This window comes from Bos indicus, chromosome 1 (genome assembly GCF_029378745.1).
Source record: "Bos indicus isolate NIAB-ARS_2022 breed Sahiwal x Tharparkar chromosome 1, NIAB-ARS_B.indTharparkar_mat_pri_1.0, whole genome shotgun sequence".
Lineage (NCBI taxonomy): Eukaryota > Metazoa > Chordata > Mammalia > Artiodactyla > Bovidae > Bos > Bos indicus.
In genome coordinates this window covers 139,115,582-139,135,425 of record NC_091760.1, presented here as the reverse complement: position 1 = coordinate 139,135,425, position 19,844 = coordinate 139,115,582, and the positions used below count along the sequence as shown (strand labels likewise).

Here is a 19,844-nt window from a genome sequence, read left to right as displayed (position 1 = left end):
TTTAAAGCTTTTCACCAATATTATATAATTTAAAATGTATAACTTTTTCTTCAACATGGTATGAATAATTGTGTATTAAAATTGTCAAATTAGACACACTGTTGTTAATTTCCAGTACAGTACTGGTTTTCATGTTTTAAGTATTCATAGAAGTTAATTATTATTTCAAGGGGATTTTGGAGTTTCTCGACTCCTAATGGGATCCTGTGATCTAGCCACCACTTTAACTGGAACTCCCCATTATATGAGCCCGGAGGCTCTGAAACATCAAGGCTACGACACAAAGTCGGATATCTGGTGAGTGGGCATGGGCCATTCCAGGCGCCTTATTCATTTTGCTACCTTGAGATACAGTGCATTTTGTTTTTAGGCTCATTTACTTAACTACATCCACTCATTTGTCCGTTTTAAATGTTAGCTATTCTGTGAATAGTGTAAAGAAGATCTTTTAGGTTGGAAATGTGATATATTCATTAAATTGATTTCAAAAATTCTCTTTATTCATAGATTAACTGGTTGACTTAGATTTTTTCTTCTTGAACCACAAGGGAAAGTTCCTGATGTATCATAAACATTAACTTTTGATACATTTCTGCTAGCCTATTACATAAAGCATTTGTAATTCTAATCACTCTGCTTTATTTATTTTTTTTAAGGTTAACTTCCACCTCTGTGGGGAATATGTAGCTTTCTTTTATTTTTTGTCTTCTTATTGCCTTTAAGAATATTTACTAAAAGTATTAGCTTTAAGGATACTTAAATTTTAAAAATTCTGGGTTTTCAGTGATAGCTACATCTGAGATTTCTTTGAGCTCTGTTCCAAAAGAATTTCTCCTTCCTCATCATGGAACCAGATTAAATCTCAGTACAAGAAACCAAGTGGAAAATTGTATTCTGTTGTTAGCAATAGATCCTATTTGGGAAAATTTCCTTTCCTTTGAAGAGGAATCTTATATAATTTTCAACTTGTTAAGGGTTGAAAGGACAATTTAGCTGAGAGCTTGTTAATTAAGTAAATAATCATTGTATGCAAATCAACTAAAGTAGTTCAGAGCTATCAGCAGTGTTAAAGATTGTGCCTACTTCATTCTTCTAAAGAAGATAAAGTAGAAAGTTACCTTTTCTCTGGTAGGGAAAAGTAAGCACAATAGGGATTATGTGTTGGGGTTTTCATCAGGGTTATTACTCCTTTTTTGTTCTTATCTCTCCCAAATGGGAGAGAACACTGTTACAGTTAGATCTACCTAGGGCAGATCCCCATCCATCCTGCCCTTTTAGTCACTCTTGAGATTATGCATTTCTAGGTTCTTCAGTGTTTTTTTTTTTTTTTTTTCATTGTTAACTGTTTTCTGCCCTGGTGGTCTTTCCCGATTCACCTATTATCTTTCCTCAATCACCTCCTTCCCTGATTCCCTCCAAAAACCAAAACCAGATAAAAACCCACAAAGATATGTTATGAATGAATTTTTTAAAATTTTGCTTTATTGAACATCTCTTTGCCCATGACTGTGTAATAGCCCTTAGGGTGTAAAATCAAAGGTGATAGGATTCCTGTTCCTCAGGAGAAATTTTCTTGCTCTTTTTGATGTAATTTTCTCCAGTTAAAGAAAAATCAATATTGAGCTTTGGAATGAATTCAAGATACATATCTAAATTTCTCTTCACATTTATTATTATTATGGTCAGTTAAAAATAGACAAATATAAAATTTATTCATGATTATAGTTACATGGTATCTCAGGAAGATATTACATCATGTCATTTGAGTGGAGAATAGATTTGTTTTATGCAGCTCATTATTTAAGTCTTTAGAATTACTTATAGCAGGAAAACTGTATGTAATTTTTGATTCCTTGCGACAAGAATCTATATTTGCTTGCCAAATCAGATGGATGTCACTAGAAAACCGAGGCTATGGAACCCACTTTTGTCTCAGTTGTGACTCCATTAAACTTTTTTCGAAAAAAACTGCTCCTCATGTTGTATAAAGAATCATAGGAATATCAGACAGTATTGCTATAATATCTTAGCAATCTTACAAAAATGATATCTGACTCAGGCAAAACTTTAAGAAGCTAACACCTCCCAAATATAGAAATGTAGGAGAAGGTCAGCTCTCCTTGCAAAGATTACTAACTACTCAGCAAATTCTAGCTAAGGATAACCACCATATTATGAATTTATTGATTACCTTGGTTGTATCTGAATCAAATGGGCTTATCTAGTAATGAAATGTCTATTGCTAAACCTAAAGTGGAAAGAATAACAGAGAATTATAAATTATAGTGAAGGATGTATAAGTGTGATGAGTAATCTTTGGGAGACACTCCTAGAAAATTTAGATTGAATGAGGTTGAGAATTTTTCCACTGAATCTCAGTTTGTAGCCTCTGTTTACTGTGGGATATTTTGTTAGGATTGGAAACACTTATGAATAATTAACAGGTGTTTAGATTCAGCGCTAATGACTGTACATATTTATTTATAATGCTTAAAGAATTGTTATTACTATAATGCTATTATTTTCATTTGTTAATGTTTGCCCATATGTAACACTATCCTTCTTTTACAATCTGCCTAAACCTTTTGGGATTCATTTATTTACAGCCATCAAGTACAGGAAGTCTCTTTCTTAAAAGTGAGGTTACGAAAGTTTATGAACAGTTATTTATAATTAGGTTCACTGAGGGCAGTACTTTGAACATGACTGATTTGTATAAGCTATTGCTGAAGATTTTTCCCCCACAGGAAAAATATATATGAGTTGAGTTCCTAGACTAGCTCTTTAAATTGGTTTAAACTGTGGATAGTGGTAGCAGTTTAGTTGCTAAATTGTGTCCAACTCTTGCAACCCCCATGGACTATATAGCCCATTAGGCCTCTCTGTCCATGGGATTTTCCAGGCAAGAATACTGGAATGGGCTGACATTTCCTTTTGCAGGAGATCTTCCTGACCCAGGATTGAACACACATCTCCTGCATTGCAGGCAAATTCTTTACTGCTGAGTCACCAGGGAAGCTGTTAGAATGGTTGTTTTTGTAGGAGAAACAAGGGTGCTATAATTAAGCAGATAAAGGACAGAAATGGTGTGGACCTAACAGAAGCAGAAGATATTAAGAAGAGGTGGCAAGAATGCACAGAAGAACTGTACAAAAAAGATCCTCATGACCAAGATAATCATGATGGTATGATCACTCACCTAGAGCCAGACATCCTGGAATGTGAAGTCAAGTGGGCCTTAGAAAGCATCACTACGAACATAGCTAGTGGAGGTGATGGAATTCCAGTTGAGCTATTCCAAATCCTGAAAGATGATGCTGTGAAAGTGCTGCACTCAATATGCCAGCAAATTTGGAAAACTCAGCAGTGGCCACAGGACTGGAAAAGGTCAGTTTTCATTCCAATCCCAAAGAAAGGCAATGCCGAAGAATGCTCAAACTACCGCACAATTGCACTAATTTCACACACTAGTAAAGTAATGCTCAAAATTCTCCAAGCCAGTCTTTAGCAGTACGTGAACTGTGAACTTCCAGATGTTCAAGCTGGTTTTAGAAAAGGCAGAGGAACCAGAGATCAAATTGCCAACATCTGCTGGATCATGGAAAAAGCAAGAGAGTTCCAGAAAAACATCTGTTTCTGCTTTATTGACTATGCCAAAGCCTTTGACTGTGTGGATCACAATAAACTGTGAAAAATTCTGAAAGAGATGGGAATACCAGACCACCTGACCTGCCTCTTGAGAAACCTATGTGCAGGTCAGGAAGCAACAGTTAGAACTGAACATGGAACAACAGACTGGTTCCAAATAGGAAAAAGAGTATGTCAAGGCTGTATATTGTCACCCTTTCAGGTATGACCTACATCAAATCCCTGATGATTTTACAGTGGAAGTGACAAATAGATTCAAGGGATTAGATTTGGTGGACAGAATGCCTAAAGAACTGTGGACAGAGACTCGTGACTTTGTACAAGAGGCAATGATCAAGATAATCCCCAGAAAAAGAAATGCAAAAAGGCAAAATGGTTGTCTGAGGAGGCCTTACAAATAGCTGAGAAAAGAAGAGAAGCTAAAGGCAAAGGAGAAAGGAAAGATATGCCCATCTGAATGTAAAGTTCCAAAGAATAGCAAGGAGAGATAAGAAAGCCTTCTGAGGTGATCAATGCAAAGAAATAGAGGACCCAGAGGGATGGGATAGGGAGGGAGGTGGGGGGGGTTCAGGATGGAGAACACATGTACACCCATGGCAGATTCATGTCAATGTATGACAAAACCAATGCAATATTGTAAAGTAACTAGCCTCCCAAAAAATAAATAAATAAATTAAAAAAGAAATAGAGGAAAACAGTAGAATGGGAAAAACTAGAGATCTCTTCAAGAAAATTAGAGATACCAAGGGAACATTTCATGCAAAAATGGGAACAATAAAGGGCAGAAATTGGATGGACCTACCAGAAGCAGAAGACATTAAGAGGTGGCAAGAACACACAGAAGAACTATATAGAAAAGATCTTCATGACCCAGATAACCATGATGGTGTGATCACTTATTTAGCATCAGACATCCTGGAGTGGGAAGTCAAGTGGGCCTTAAAGCATCACTGCGAACAAAGGTAGTAGAGGTGATGGAATTCCAGTTGAGCTATTTCAAATCCTAAAAGATGATGCTGTGAAAGTGCTGCACTCATTATGCCAGCAAATTTGGAAAACTCAGCAATGGCCACAGGACTAGAAAAGGTCAGTTTTAATTCCAATCCCAAAGAAAGGCAATGCCAAAGAATGTCCAAACTACCACACAATTGAACTTGCTTTACATGTTAGCAAAGTAATGCTCAAAATTCTCCAAGCCAGGCTTCAACAGTACATGAACTGAGAACTTCCAAATGTTCAAGCTGGATTTAGAAAAGGCAGAGGAATGAGAGATCAAATTGCCAACATCCGCTGGATCATTAAAAAAGCAAAAGAGTTCTAGAAAATCATCTATTTCTGCTTTATTGACTTCCCAAAGCCTTTGATTGTATAGATCACAATGAACTGTGGAAAATTATTCAAAAATGGGAATACCAGACCACCTTACCTGCCTCTTGAGAAATCTGTATGCAGGTCAGGAAGCAACAGTTAGAACTGGACTTGAAACACGGACTGGTTCCAAATCAGGAAAGGAGTACATCGAGGCTGTATATTGTCACCTTTTAAATTTAATTTCTATGCAGATTACACTATGCAAAATGCCAGGCTGTTTAGTTCTTTGGCCCATTTTTTGATTGGGTCATTTATTTTTCTGGAGTTGAGCTGTAGGAGTTGCTTGTATATTTTTGAGATTAGTTGTTTGTCCGTTGCTTCATTTGCTATTATTTTCTCCCATTCTGAAGGCTGTCTTTTCACCTTGCTAATAGTTTCCTTTGATGTGCAGAAGCTTTTAAGGTTAATTAGGTCCCATTTGTTTATTTTTGCTTTTATTTCCAATATTCTGGGAGGTGGGTCATAGAGGATCCTGCTGTGATGTACGTCAGAGATTGTTTTGCCTATGTTCTCCTCTAGGAGTTTTATAGTTTCTGGTCTTACGTTTAGATCTTTAATCCATTTTGAGTTTATTTTTGTGTATGGTGTTAGAAAGTGTTCTAGTTTCATTCTTTTACAAGTGGTTGACCAGATTTCCCAGCACCACTTGTTAAAGAGATTGTCTTTAATCCATTGTATATTCTTGCCTCCTTTGTCAAAGATAAGGTGTCCATATGTGCGTGGATGGGCCAAAGAACTAAATAGACATTTCTCCAAAGAAGACATACAGAGGGCTAACAAACACATGAAAAGATGCTCAACATCACTCATTATCAGAGAAATGCAAATCAAAACCACTATGAGGTACCATTTCACACCAGTCAGAATGGCTGCGATCCAAAAGTCTACAAATAATAAATGCTGGGGAGGGTGTGGAGAAAAGGGAACCCTCTTACACTGTTGGTGGGAATGCAAACTAGTACAGCCACTGTGGAGAACAGTGTGGAGATTCCTTAAAAAACTGGAAATAGAACTGCCTTATGATCCAGCAATCCCACTGCTGGGCATACACACTGAGGAAACCAGAATTGAAAGAGACACGTGTACCCCAGTGTTCATCGCAGCACTGTTTATAATAGCCAGGACATAGAAGCAACCTAGATGTCCATCAGCAGATGAGTGGATAAGAAAGCTGTGGTACATATACACAATGGAGTATTACTCAGCCATTAAAAAGAAAACATTTGAATCAGTTCTAATGAGGTGGATGAAACTGGAGCCTATTATACAGAGTGAAGTAAGCCAGAAGGAAAAACACCAATAAAGTATAATAACGCATATATATGGAATTTAGAAAGATGGTAACAATAACCCTGTGTACGAGACAGCAAAAGAGACACTGATGTATAGAACAGTCTTATGGACTCTGTGGAAGAGGGAGAGGGTGGGAAGATTTGGGAGAATGACATTGAAACATGTAAAATATCATGTAAGAAACGAGATGCCAGTCCAGGTTCGATGCACGATACTGGATGCTTGGGGCTAGTGCACTGGGACGACCCAGAGGGATGGTATGGGGAGGGAGGAGGGAGGAGGGTTCAGGATGGGGAACACATGTATACCTGTGGCGGATTCATTTTGGTATTTGGCAAAACTAATACAATTATGTAAAGTTTAAAAATAAAATTAAATTAAAAAAAATGCCAAGCTGGATGAAGCACAAGCTAGAATCAAGATTGCCAGGAGAAATACCAATAACCTCAGATATGCAAATGACACCACCTTTATGGAAGAAGGAAGAACTAAAGAGCCTCTTGATGTAAGAGGAGAGTGAAAAAGCTGGCTTAAAACTCAACACTCAGAAAATGAAGTCATGGCCTCTGGTCCCATCACTTCATGGCAAATAGATTGGGGAAAGAGTGGCAACAGTGGGAGACTTTATTTTTTTGGTCTCCAAAATCATGGCAGATGGTGACTGCAGCCATGAAATTAAAAGACACTTGCTCCTTGGAAGAAGACCTGTGACTAATCTAGACAGCATATTAACAAGCAGAGACATTACTCTGCCGACAAAGGCCTGTCTAGTCAAAGCTAAGGTTTTTCCAGTAATCATATATGCATGTAATAGTTGGACCATAAAGAAAGCTGAGTGCCAAAGAACTGATGCTTTTGAACTATAGTGTTGGATAAGACTCTTGAGAGTACCTTGGACTTCAAGGAGACCCAACCAGTCAGTCCTAAAGGAAATCAGTCCTGAATATTCATTGGAAGGACTGATGCTGAAGCTGAAGCTCCAATACTTTGGCCACCTGATGCAAAGAACCAACTTATTAGAAAATTCCCTGATGCAGGGAAAGATGGAAGGCAGGAGAAGAAGAGGATGACAGAGGATGAGATAGTTGGATGGCATCACTGACTCAATGGACCTGAGTTTTAGCAAGGCCTGGGAGTTGATGATGGACAAGGAAGCCTGGCGTGCGGTGGCCCGTGGGGTCGCCAAGAGTTGGACGTGACTGAGCGACTGAACTGAACTGATAATCTCCATTTTGTATGACATTTTATCATACTTTATTCCTTTAAATACTGTTTCCTTTAGTTCATTGAACATATTTGAAATGGATACTTGGAAATCCTTGTGTGTTAAGTCTGACATCTGGGCTCTGTTGGGTAGTTCATCTTGCATGCTGTTTTTCTCCTATATGGATCATTTTTTCCTATTTATTTGCATGTTTCATAACTTGTGAAAACTGGACATTTTAATTTTTTAATTTATTTTTATTCATGATCAACTGGGATTTATTCTAGGATTGCAAGAATAGTTCAACATCCACAAATCAGTCAATGTGAAACACTGCATTTCCAAAATAAGGATAAAAATCATATGATCATCTCAGTAGATGCAGAAAAATACACTTGACAAAATTCAACATTCATTTCTAATAAAATCACTCAACACAATGAGTATAGAGGGACCATACTTCAACATAATAAAGGGCTTATATGACAGGCCCATAGCTAACATCATGTTCATACACAATCATGGAAAGCTGAAAGATTTTCCTTTACAATCAAGAACAAGACAAAGATGCCCACACTTTTATTAACCAAGGAGTGAAAGACCTGTACACTGAGAACTATGATGTTAATGAAAGAAGTTGAAGAGAAACAAATAGAAGGATATTTTGTGCTCATGGGTTGGAAAAAAATAATATTTTTAAAATGTCCATCCTACTCAAAGCAATCTACAGATACAGTGCAATTGCTATCAAAATTTCGATGGTATTTTTCACATAATAGAACAAAAATTCTAAAATTTGTATTTTCTGGTGTTATCTTGGGGCTTCTCAGGTAGTACGGTGGTAAAGAATCCGCCTGCCAATACAGGAGATGCAAGAGACGTGGGTTCAGTCCTGGGTCAGGAAGATCCCCTGCAGAAGGAAATGGCAACCCACTCTAGTATTCTTGCCTGGAACATTCCATGGACAGAGGAGTGTAGCGGGATACCGTCCATGGGGTTGCAAAGAGTCAGACATGACTGATCACACACATATACACAGTGTTATCTTATATAATCATTGTACATTTATCAATACTAAGAAATTATCACTGATACATTACTATCAACTAAACTTCATTTGAATGTAAGTCATTTTTTCACTGATGTCTGAAGATTCCACACTGCACTCAGTCATTTCCTAAGTTTATCAAAGTTTTAAGTTTATCAGACATGTCCTTGTTGCTCCTGATGGTTTTGAAGAATACTGGTCAGGTATTTTGTAAAAAGTTATTCAGTTTGGATTTGGCCAGTATTTTCTCTTGATTCAATGGGGTTTGGGGGAAAAACCAATTTTTGTAAGAATACCATAAAAGTGATGTGTCTGTCTCATCACAGTTTTATCAGAAGTGTGATGTCAGCATGACTTAATACTGGTGACATCAGCTTTGGTCACTAGGTTAATTGATGTCTGCCAGTTTTCTCCACCATAAAGTTATTGCTTTTCCATTTCTATTCTACTTTCTATTCTCTATTTATTAGAAGAGAGTCACTAAGTCCAGCCCACACATAACAGGAGGGGAGTTAAGCTTCAGTGAGAGAAATAAAGAACTTTCAGATATATATTACAATATGTATGATCTTTGGAAAGAATGATGCTAAAGCTGAAACTCCAGTACTTTGGCCACCTCATGAGAAGAGTTGACTCATTGGAAAAGACTCTGATGCTGGGAGGGATTGGGGGCAGGAGGAGAAGGGGACGACAGAGGATGAGATGGCTGGATGGCATCACTGACTTGATGGACGTGAGTCTGAGTGAACTCCGGGAGTTGGTGATGGACAGGGAGGCCTGGCGTGCTGCGATTCATGGGGTCGCAAAGAGTCAGACACGACTGAGAGACTGAACTGAACTGAACTGAACTGATGAAGCATACTGTAAGTTTTTGAGACATATCTATAAGGCAATGTCAAAGTCTAGCAGATCCAAAAATTCTTACAAATGAACTACCGAGACAACAGCAATAGCACAACGGCAAAGCTAAGGAGTTCCTCCTTTTAAAATCAACAAAGGAGATGGATGGGAAGTTGCCAGAAAAGGACTTTAAAACTCCATTTGGTGAAGAGAAGTTCAATTTACTAGTAAACCAAGAAGTGTGAATTAAAGCAATGAGATACAAGGATTCACACCAGTCACTCTTACGGACATGAGTTACAACATGGATATGAAACTTCTGTTCTAGCTCAACTTCAAGAAGATTGTTGACACACAAGTTGGAATGGTTCCGATAGCCTACCCTGAAAAATGCTTCAGAATGACTGGAATTCATTTGTAAAAACAACAAGGGAAATATCAGAGTTTTCCATTTAGTTCAACAACTTTAAATTCTTAGGCTAAAAAATTCAGAGACATCAGTGGTTCCCCTTGCTTGCGGTTTCTTAATCCACGCATCAACATGCACCTTAGCTTGTATGAGCTGGCCAAGGACTACATGAGTGGAAGCTACAGGAAAATATTCAAGGCACAATTTCTCCTGTCAGCAAGGCATATAAGAATCACCGAACACATCTCTGCCCATTGCTGTGTTATGGCGGATCTTGCCACCAAGAGTCTAAAGGGGATGGAAGTGGATACACAGGAAATTCTTCAGGAAAACTGGATATTTTAGATAATATATTGTATCAACTCTTCTCACTCCCCTTTCTCTGGGCTTGTTATTTGCTTGTTTATTTGCTAAGTGAATAAAGGGATTTATTGACTGTAATTATGGACGAACTGATACTATATGACTTCTGAGTCTGGGTCACAGAAGATGACACTGTTTCTGTCTGATTCTCTTGAGATCTTTGCTCTTGGAATATAGCTGCTGTGCTGTGAGAAAGCCTGTGTATAGCACACTGGGAGTCTAGTGTAAGGAATCAAGGCCTCTGGCCTTTAGCCCTGGCCAAGCTTCTAAATGATGGCCAACACCTATCAGCCAGTCATGTGAGTGACTTGGAAATGGATCTTCCAACCTCAACTGAGCTTGCCCAGAAAATGCCGTGGAAAGAAGATTCAAGCTGTCTTTGTCAATTTCTGAGAGAATAAATTCATGAGCAGAATTACTATTATTGTTTGAAGGCACTAGGTTATGAGGTGCTTTATTATTTTTAGTGATGACTAGAATAGGCTTTGTCAGGAGGACAGTAAAGCGGAGTTGAGAGTCAGCTCCTGGTCAGGGTCTCCATTATAACAAGCCGACACCGTTCATTTTCCTTATTTAAGAAGTTTAAGAAGTGACTGAAGAGAAGTGGCTCATGCAGCACGGCAGTCTGGTACTGCTTGCCGGTGCGTTTGATGGATGGAGCCCAAGAACCTGGGCCTCGGCTGAGAAGCTGGATCGGCAGCTTCTCTGTGTGCCTCAGACCCTCCCTCCATTCTTCCTGACTCCTCTTCTCCTGCTCGCCCCAGCCTTGGACCACCTTCTCACTCCAGCACCATCTTGCCATCCCTCCCATAATTCAGTGGTGTACAGGAGCCAGCTCAGACCAGCTCACAAGACTCCACTACCCACATCTCTTCTGAACCTCACAGAAACCAATAAATGCTTCAAGTTAGGGCTTCCCTTGCCATCCAGAAGCCAGTTTACCAGGATGTCCAGCTCCCTTAGCCTTACTCTGTCTTGCCCATGAGGTAATCACCAAAAGAAAGAAAGATCAAGATAAACATGAAAGTTCTAGACTTTGTCTTCAAAAGATTGGCAGACATAAACTGCCATATGCACAAGGCTCTGATGTAAAAGGTGTGAGCCAGGGTGAGTGTGCAGAACATCAGCTGCAGTCTCAGAGAGTGGATGCTGCTGCTTAGGATGGGAAGGATAGAGATAAGTCTGACAAAATGCCTTTCAGGCAGAAAGATCCAGTGCCCATGACTGAAGGAGGGGGGTGTCCACTGGGGGAAGAGGGGTGGACCTGCATGGAAGTAGGCTGCAGTGTTAATTTATTAGATGTAAAATTTTCAAAATCTAATTTTTCAAACTCCATTTTGGTGTTTTTTCATTTTCAAAATATACTGAGAATTTGAAAGTAGTTGCAAGTGACCTGGGCCTTCTCTGACTACTGAAAGCCCTTGAGAGCACTATAAGGACATGGAAGTATAGTCCTTCCAAAGGGAAGCTCTGCTCAGTGTCCTCTGGCTAGCTGAGGACAAAGTGTGAGTGTGTGAGTGTGTGTGTGGCGGGGGGGTGGGGGGGGCGGGGAGGGGATGTGCAATAAATCCACGTGGCTGAAGAGGCAGTCAGGGTTCCTGTGGTGAATGACCATAGTGAGGACCTTGGATTTTACTTTCTGTGGGATGAGAAGCTGCTGAAGACTGTTACATGAGGGGATGGTGTACAAGTTGGTTTTGCTGAAATAACAAAGAGCTCCAAAAATCTCTGAGGTACTTATAAAATGTATTTCTTCTTCACATTACAAGAGAACTGCAGGTGGCCTGAGCCTCTGCTCCAGGTTGCAAGCCTGCTCTGCTCCTGCTCCAGTGTCACAGGTCCAGGACCCAGGCTGTGTCCTGGTCTGAAATGAGCCTGTCTAGTGCTTAGAGAAAGAGCAGGGGCATGCGAGATCTTTCATTTCTGTGCATGGATTATTCTGTAGTTGTGGCAGGAGAGCTCAGTAGCTGTGGCACGAGATTTATTTGCTGTGTGACATGTGGAATTTGAGTTCCCTAACCAAGGATGAAACCTGCATCCCTGCTGCACTGCAAGGCAGATTCTTAACCACTGAACCACCAGGAAGTCCTAAGGCTAAGGCCATCTTAAAAGAGCCTCTGGAGACTGTCAAAGATGATGAAAGCCATTGGGACACAACCATTCGCTCAAAGTGTAAAGTATCTTTTTTAAAAAAAGAATTTTATTGGAGTGTGGTTGATTTACAATGTTATGTTAGTTTCTTGTGTACAGCAAAGTGAATCATTTATTTTTGTCGTTGTTGTTCAGTTGCTAAGTCATATCTGATTCTTAGAGACCCCATGGACTGTAGCATGCCAGGCTCCTCTGTCCTTCACCATCTCCCGGAATTTGCTCAGATTCATGTCCATAGAGTCGTGATGCTATCTAACCATATCATCCTCTGCCGCCCCCTTCTCCTTTTGCCTTCAATCTTTCCTAGCATCAGGGTCTTTTCCAATGAGTCAGCTCTTCACATCAGGTGACTAAGGTATTAGAACTTCAGCTTCAGCATCAGTTCTTCCAATGAATACTCAGGGTTGATTTCCTTTAGTGTTGACTGGTTTGATCTCCTTGAAGTCCAAGGGACTCTCAAGAGTCTACTCCAGCACCACAATTCAAAAGAATCAATTCTTCGGTGCTCAGCCTTCTTTATGGTCCAACTCTCACATCCATACTTGACCACTGGAAAAACCATAGCTTTGACTAGATGGACTTTTGTCAGCAAAGTGATGTTTCTGCTTTTTAATACACTGTCTAGGTTGTACATATACATATACCTACTCTTTTTTAGATTCTTCTCCCATATGGGTCATTACAGAGCATTGGGCAGAGTTTCCGGTGTTATACAGCAGGTTCTTATTATTATCTGTTTTATATATAGTAGCATGTGTATGTCATTCCCCCAATTCCAATTTACCCCTCCTCCCCTTACCCTCTGGTAACTGTAAGTTTGTTTTCTACATCTGTAACTTTATTTCTGTCTTGTAAATAAGTTCATTTGTACCCTTCTTTAGATTCCAACATGTGAAGTCTCTTATGTCACATGAGCAAGGCATGCTGCTGCCACAAGCAGCCTCTGTGCAGCGAGGGGCTGAGTAACAGTTGGCATTGGAAAGATGCTTTCATCATGGTTGCCAACCCACTTCTCGACCCAGCTTTGAACGCTACACATGTTTGTTTCCCAGACTTTATGGTTTGTGTGGAGTCTATGACCATGACCCCAAGAACAGCTAACGATCAAAAAATCTTTCCCTTTTGTTTCCCCTCTGCCCTGTGATCTTCCTGCTGCAGTCCCTTTAGGCCTTACCCTGGGGTTTCTCGCATTCCCTCTGATTTTGGATTGGGCAGAACCCCTATGAGTTTTAGCTGCTGTTCTTAGATTGGCCCCCTGTGCTTTTCAGGGAGTACCTGTTGACTGTTTTGAGGGTCTTTTGTTGTTTTGTCTCTCAGTCACTCACTCCATTGACTCTGCTGCTTCTCACACAGATGCTGACATTACGCAGGTCACGTGGCAATTGTGACTTGTCTCCATATACTTGTACCTTGAGGCTCAAGGAGATACTTTGTCACCTAACTTTGTTGAAAATGTTGGCCCTGGTTTTAAGTTTTGCTATCTAGCTGCTCTGTTTTACATGAGGATTCAAGGAAGATACGGAAACTATGCTCCCAATGTAACCACCATTTCTCCCCAAATACTCAGACCTAGCATTCTAACAAATTCCCTGGGAGATTTGTATGCACATTAAAGCTTGGGAAGAACCACTACAGATTCTGGGATATGATTGGCCCTTAATAGATAGTAGTTATTAATATAGACTTCTTAAAATTTGTTCAAGCAGCCCCAGAGACATTCATCATATTGACTGAGTTTATGTTGATTTTCAACATTACTACACTAAAGACTTGTTTAGGGTAACATATTAAAGCAAAACCTGCTATACTTGTATTCAATTTCTATTATTCTACTTATTCAGCTGCTTAAATTATATATACTCTTTTCCAGATGGATATGTTAGGGTAGTCCTTGCTTATACCAAGTAAACATATTATCTAGAAGATCAGTAAAATTTCCATCACTAAAGTCATGCACCACTGTGGGGTAGGCTCTTCTCTGCAGAATCAGGGCAAATTTCAAAGAGTAAAATTTATTCATCTTGAGACAAGACAAAGTCAGAGTTACATTTGCAATTCATTATCAATCTGTGCTTCAGAAATCCTCTGGGCAGTTCTGGTCGATTTGGACAGATGGCAAGTTTATGGAATTCAGGTATAATTTGCTTCATACACCTGATCCCAGTCTTCCTTTTCACTGCCACATTCACCCCCTCAGGGATGTATTTGTTTACTTCTTCACAGTTGGCTGTATTTTGCAGGGGGTGGGGGTGGGGGAAGGAATGCAAGTTGCAGACTTCTAAGTAAAATATATCTCTTGTTTTTTTCAACTCATCTCCTGGCCCCTGACCCTTCCCTGCTGTTGCATTGCCATATTTAAGACCTGGGAGTCAAATAAGAGAAAAGCTTTCAGAAAGGATAGAAGTGATGAGTTTGAGATAATGTAATTATTCCCATGTAGATATGCCTGGTTGTAAACTGGAGAAAATTAAAACATAGACATATAGCTACATATATGTATAGTCATTAGAATACAAAGTATACATAGTAGATGGATTGTAAAACTGGTACAGGATAATCAAAAAATCTTTTGCCCCAAATGTCATCAAAGTTTCTACGATCATATTGTCTCATATTTCATTTACTGGCTCCCGTCCCAGATAGGTGCACTGGGACCATAGCAGATCCCTTTCCACAAGTTCAGTTCAGTTCAGTTCAGTAGCTCAGTCGTGTCCGACTCTTTGCGACCTCATGAATCACAGCAGGCCAGGCCTCCCTGTCCATCACCAACTCCCGAAGTTCACCCAAACTCATGTCCATCGAGTCAGTGATGCCATCCAGCCATCTCATCCTCTGTCATCCCCTTCTCCTCCTGCCCCCAATCCCTCCCAGCATCAGAGTCTTTTCCAATGAGTCAACTCTTCTCATGAGGTGGCCAAAGTACTGGAGTTTCCGCTTTAGCATCATTCTTTCCAAAGAAATCCCAGGGCTGATCTCTTTCAGAATGGACTGGTTGGATCTCCTTGCAGTCCAAGGGACTCTCAAGAGTCTTCTCCAACACCACAGTTCAAAAGCATCAATTCTTCGGCGCTCAGCCTTCTTCACAGTCCAACTCTCACATCCATACATGACCACAGGAAAAACCATAGCCTTGACTAGACGGACCTTTGTTGGCAAAGTAATGTCTCTGCTTTTGAATATGCTATCCCGAAGTCTCCGTGTGCTGCAGCACAGCCAATATCAGTAGCTCAAAATAAAATAGGTAAATGGAAAGCAGCATGCATTCAGTGTAGCTGAGAGGATTTCCAAAAAAAAGGAGTAGTTTTGCATCAAAATTGATTACCGAGTTGTCCTCTAAATCTAATTGTTCCATGGTCTATCTAGCCAGATAGTTCCTCATCTTTTTATAACCCCAATACATTCGTCAAGTATGACTCAGGTAGAATTATGTCTTCATGAAACCCAGATTTGACTTTGTGAATAGATGTTTATAATTTTAATGAAGTCCATTTATCAGTCCCTAACTTTATTGTTCATGCTTTTTGCATTTTACTTAAAAAAATCTTTACTTACACCAAGATCAGGCAGATGTTTACCTGTTTTCTCTTTTATGACTCTATTTTCATTTAGACCCACGTTTAATTGGTTTTTGTGCTTGAATATGATGTGAGAGAGGCATTTGTATGTAATATTTTCCATATGGATGTTCAACTGTCCTAGCATAATTCATTAAAAAGATCATCTTTCTCTCTACCACAGTGCAGTTTATCTTTGCATTAGTCAACTAGTTGACTATGTGCAGATCTGGTTTGATCTGTATTTTGTTCCACTGCTATATTTTTTTCTTCCTCGCCAGTATCATACTTTCATAAGAAATGTAACTTCATAATAATCTTGCTGTTTGGTAATACAGAACCTCCAAACTTATTCATCTTCAGTTGCCTTGGCTACCCTTTTCCTTTTGTAATTCCATGTAAACTTTAGAGTCAGCTACAAAAAAGTCTGCTAGGATTTGGATTTATATTGCATTAGATCTATAGATATTCTGGGGAAAATTGATATCTTCAGAATATTGAATGTCCCAATCCAAGAGTGTGAATTTATCCCTCCTTTTTTTTTTTTTTAAATTTCTCTCAGCAGAGTACTAAGGCTATAGTGAAGCGTCTTGCACATGTTGTGTTTAATTTATTCCTACATATTTGACATTTTGTGATGTTAATGTAAAGGACATTTAAAATTTTGTTTTAAAATTTATCTCAGGCTTATAGAAATGACCTTTGTATCCAACAACCTTGCTAAATTCAATTGTTAATTCTGGTAGTTTGTAGTGTCTTTTGACCTTTTTGATATCCATAATCATGTTGAAATGCTTAATGACAGTTTGTCTTCTTTTTAATCTTCACATCTCACTTGTTTTATGTTCTTTTGTCCTTTCTTGCTTTTTTGGTTTTAATTTAATTTTTATTGTTTGATTTTTTTCCCTCTAGTAACTGGTTAGTTTTACACTTGTCAGTTATACATTGTTTTACCATTCTTCTGGTGGTAACTCTGCTGCTAATACTGCTGCTAAGTCACTTCAGTCGTGTCCGACTCTGTGCGACCCCATAGACAGCAGCCCACCAGGCTCCCCCGTCCCTGGGATTCTCCAGGCAAGAACACTGGAGTGGGTTGCCATTTCCTTCTCCAGTGCATGAAAGTGAAAAGTGAAAGTGAAGTTGCTCATTCGTGTCCGACTCTTAGTGACCCCATGGACTGCAGCCCACCAGGCTCCTCCAGGCAGGCAAAAGTACTGAAGTGGGGTGCCATTGCCTTCTCCGCCTCTTATTTCTAGTGTTCTATAATGGGAATAGTCTCAGATTTGAAAAGAAAAGTACTTAACTCAAGAGTCAGTTTAACTTAAACCAAATCATTTAACTTCCCTGAGCCAGTTTCATCATGTCAAAAAGGGGGAAAATATGTTATTGGCTCTATTTCACTGGGAAATTATGAGGCTCTGTTGAGATCTGTATGAAAGCGCTTTGTAATATGTAAAGTACCAATCATTTAAAAATTTTTAGTGTTATTATTTACTGGAACAGAAACATTTTCAATGTATGCATCCAGGATTTTCTTACAAATGCACATTTTGTTGAACACCCACAAAATGGTTAAAAAGACAGTATTCATGTATGTATGTATATATTGATAATATACTTTGCCTTTTATGTTTGAAGTTACATAAAACACAGGTACACAAGGTCAGTGGCAAATTTATTTCTGATCTTTCAAACAACTAATAAGAAAAGGGAGACCTGGCTAGTTATATAATTAAAAATACCCAGAAGGTAAAATTAACCCATTATTCAGGAGAAAAATTCTTTCCTAACACTAAGTTCAGGCAGAAATTTCCCCTTAGTTTTCTTAATGATGTAGATTATTTAAAATATTTTTCTACTGGTTTAGAGATGAGTGATTTGCATAGTTATTACAAATTACTGTTGGACTGATCTAGAACCTTAATATTCTGTTTCATATTCCTGAAGGGAGAATTTATGCACATTAATATGAGCTGCAGGCAACCACTCTCCCACCCTATTTGCAAATGGATTCTATTTAGAAAACTAATAAAGATATCAGCTTCCTTTTCAAAATTCTTGGGCACACATTAGAGGGAAGGCTAGGCTAATAAATTTAAATTTCATTTTGCATATATAACACTAACTGAACTGCCTTAGGAAGACAGTTTTTATCTGCATTTTATTTTTCCTTCAAAGAGGTTAATTCAAAGATTCCTTACTACCTTTATCAAATATTTATTGAGTCCCTACTCTGTATAGGCATATTCCTGTTGGATTGTTTGCTCTCCTCTGACAAAAGGTGTTCATTCAAACTTGCATTTTGTGCTTTCTTCTTTCAGTTTTTCCTTTTTTTTTTTTTTTAATAAACATGTATTTAAGTAGAAAACAAAGTGTATGTTAGTGCCTCACATCCAGTGCCCTAGCACATCTGAGGTTTTGTACTTTGTATGATGATCAAATTTAAAAGAGGACATTTATTCCTCATTCAGATTCTTTGACTATGTCTTCAGGTCCCTGGCATGCATTTTGTATGAGATGTGCTGCATGAATCATGCATTCACTGGCTCCAATTTCTTATCCATTGTTTTAAAAATTGTTGAAGGAGACACTCCTTCTCTCCCTGAGAGATACCCAAGACAGCTGAATGCCATTATGGAAAGGTATGGAAAGAAATGTATTGCTGCATAAACAATTTTAAATTGTGCTTACATTTTAGTTCACTTGGAAAATAATCTTCTTTTTAAACATTACAGCATGTTGAACAAGAGTCCTTCATTGAGACCATCTGCAATAGAAATTCTAAAACTTCCTTACATAGATGAACAACTACAGGTATTTAAAATGAAAGGGATACTGGGAAGTACATATTAGCATTTATATATCTTCTAGGACTTGAAGATGTGCTGCATTAAAGAATCAGTCAGAAAGAAGAAACAAGAACTATTTTAAAAGCTGGGGGAAATTGTTAGTAGTCAGTCTCTTTGCCAAAGTAGGTGTATGGACTCCAGTTCCCTGGTGCCCCAGATATGAGAAGTTAGAATTGTAATTTTCTCCCTAACAGCAATATCCGTCCTTAAGAACTCTTGACTCACAAATCTTTTCTCGATACTTTGTAAGTGTATTCCTGCCAGTATAGCAATGTTCTACTAATGATGCAAAATCTGAAGGTTTCATTAGGCCTTTATTATTCTACTCCTTTATTTTGTATCCTAATAATACTTTTTATTGCTTAGCTGAGTTTATTTTGTTTTCCTGTAGATTAGACATTCTGATGCAGAGAATCTGCCTTCAATGGTAAGAAAACAGAAAATGATATCCTTTCAGGAGGTTTTGTTTTTGTTTGTTTGTTTTAGATTTTATAGGCTTTTATAATCCAAATCCCTCAGGGAGATTTCCTTTAATTTTATGAATAATTTTAAGTGGACCCATAAAGCAGTCATTCACCTTCACAAATGGGCACACCTTTTCATCAATATCCAGTTCTCAGTCCACAGGAAGCAGGGATGCTGACTTGATGTGCAGTTGTTAGTGGGGCACCCGGGATTGTGCTGACATTCCAGGGCTGGGGGGAGGTTGGTTAAATGACAGGCATAGATATGGCTTCTGTCCTTTGAAGCTTGACTGCTAGTAAGAGGATCTAATAACTGAGTAAAAGTAAGCAAGTAAATAAAATAATTGTAAACTATCAGAAGCACTATGAAGAAAGAAAACAGGATGCTGTGAAATACAGTAAAGGAAGGGCTTTGTTGGTCAGAGAAGGAGCAGGTTGACGTTGCAACATCAGTGAGACAATGAGAAGCAGCCAGCCCTACAGAAGCCTGAGTGAGAATGTTGGGATCACATGGAGTGGGTGCTACAAAGCTCTGACTTTGGTGATATTCCCTGGAGGAGGAACCCCTAAAGATGTGAGATGAGCATGACAGGAAGAGGAGGTGGTAGGAGCTCCCTGCTGCTTGTAGCTCTCCCTGAACATAGCTGTCC

At 38.9% G+C, this 19,844-nt stretch overlaps 1 protein-coding gene across 18 annotated transcripts in view; it reads left to right on the top strand.

Moving 5' to 3' along the window:
• NEK11 (NIMA related kinase 11) overlaps positions 1-19,844 on the top strand; it is a 274,120-nt gene that overhangs the window by 84,284 nt on the left and 169,992 nt on the right. For 13 of the 18 annotated variants that reach the window (XM_070794932.1, XM_070794884.1, XM_070794890.1 and 10 more), the window contains 4 exons: positions 171-297; positions 18,374-18,523; positions 18,617-18,695; positions 19,122-19,157. In XM_070794932.1, the coding sequence (XP_070651033.1) occupies positions 171-297; positions 18,374-18,523; positions 18,617-18,695; positions 19,122-19,157 (392 nt within the window). The remainder of the gene's footprint in view (positions 1-170; positions 298-18,373; positions 18,524-18,616; positions 18,696-19,121; positions 19,158-19,844) is intronic. The other 5 variants (XM_070794949.1, XM_070794900.1, XM_070794905.1 and 2 more) reach the window with 4 other exon arrangements.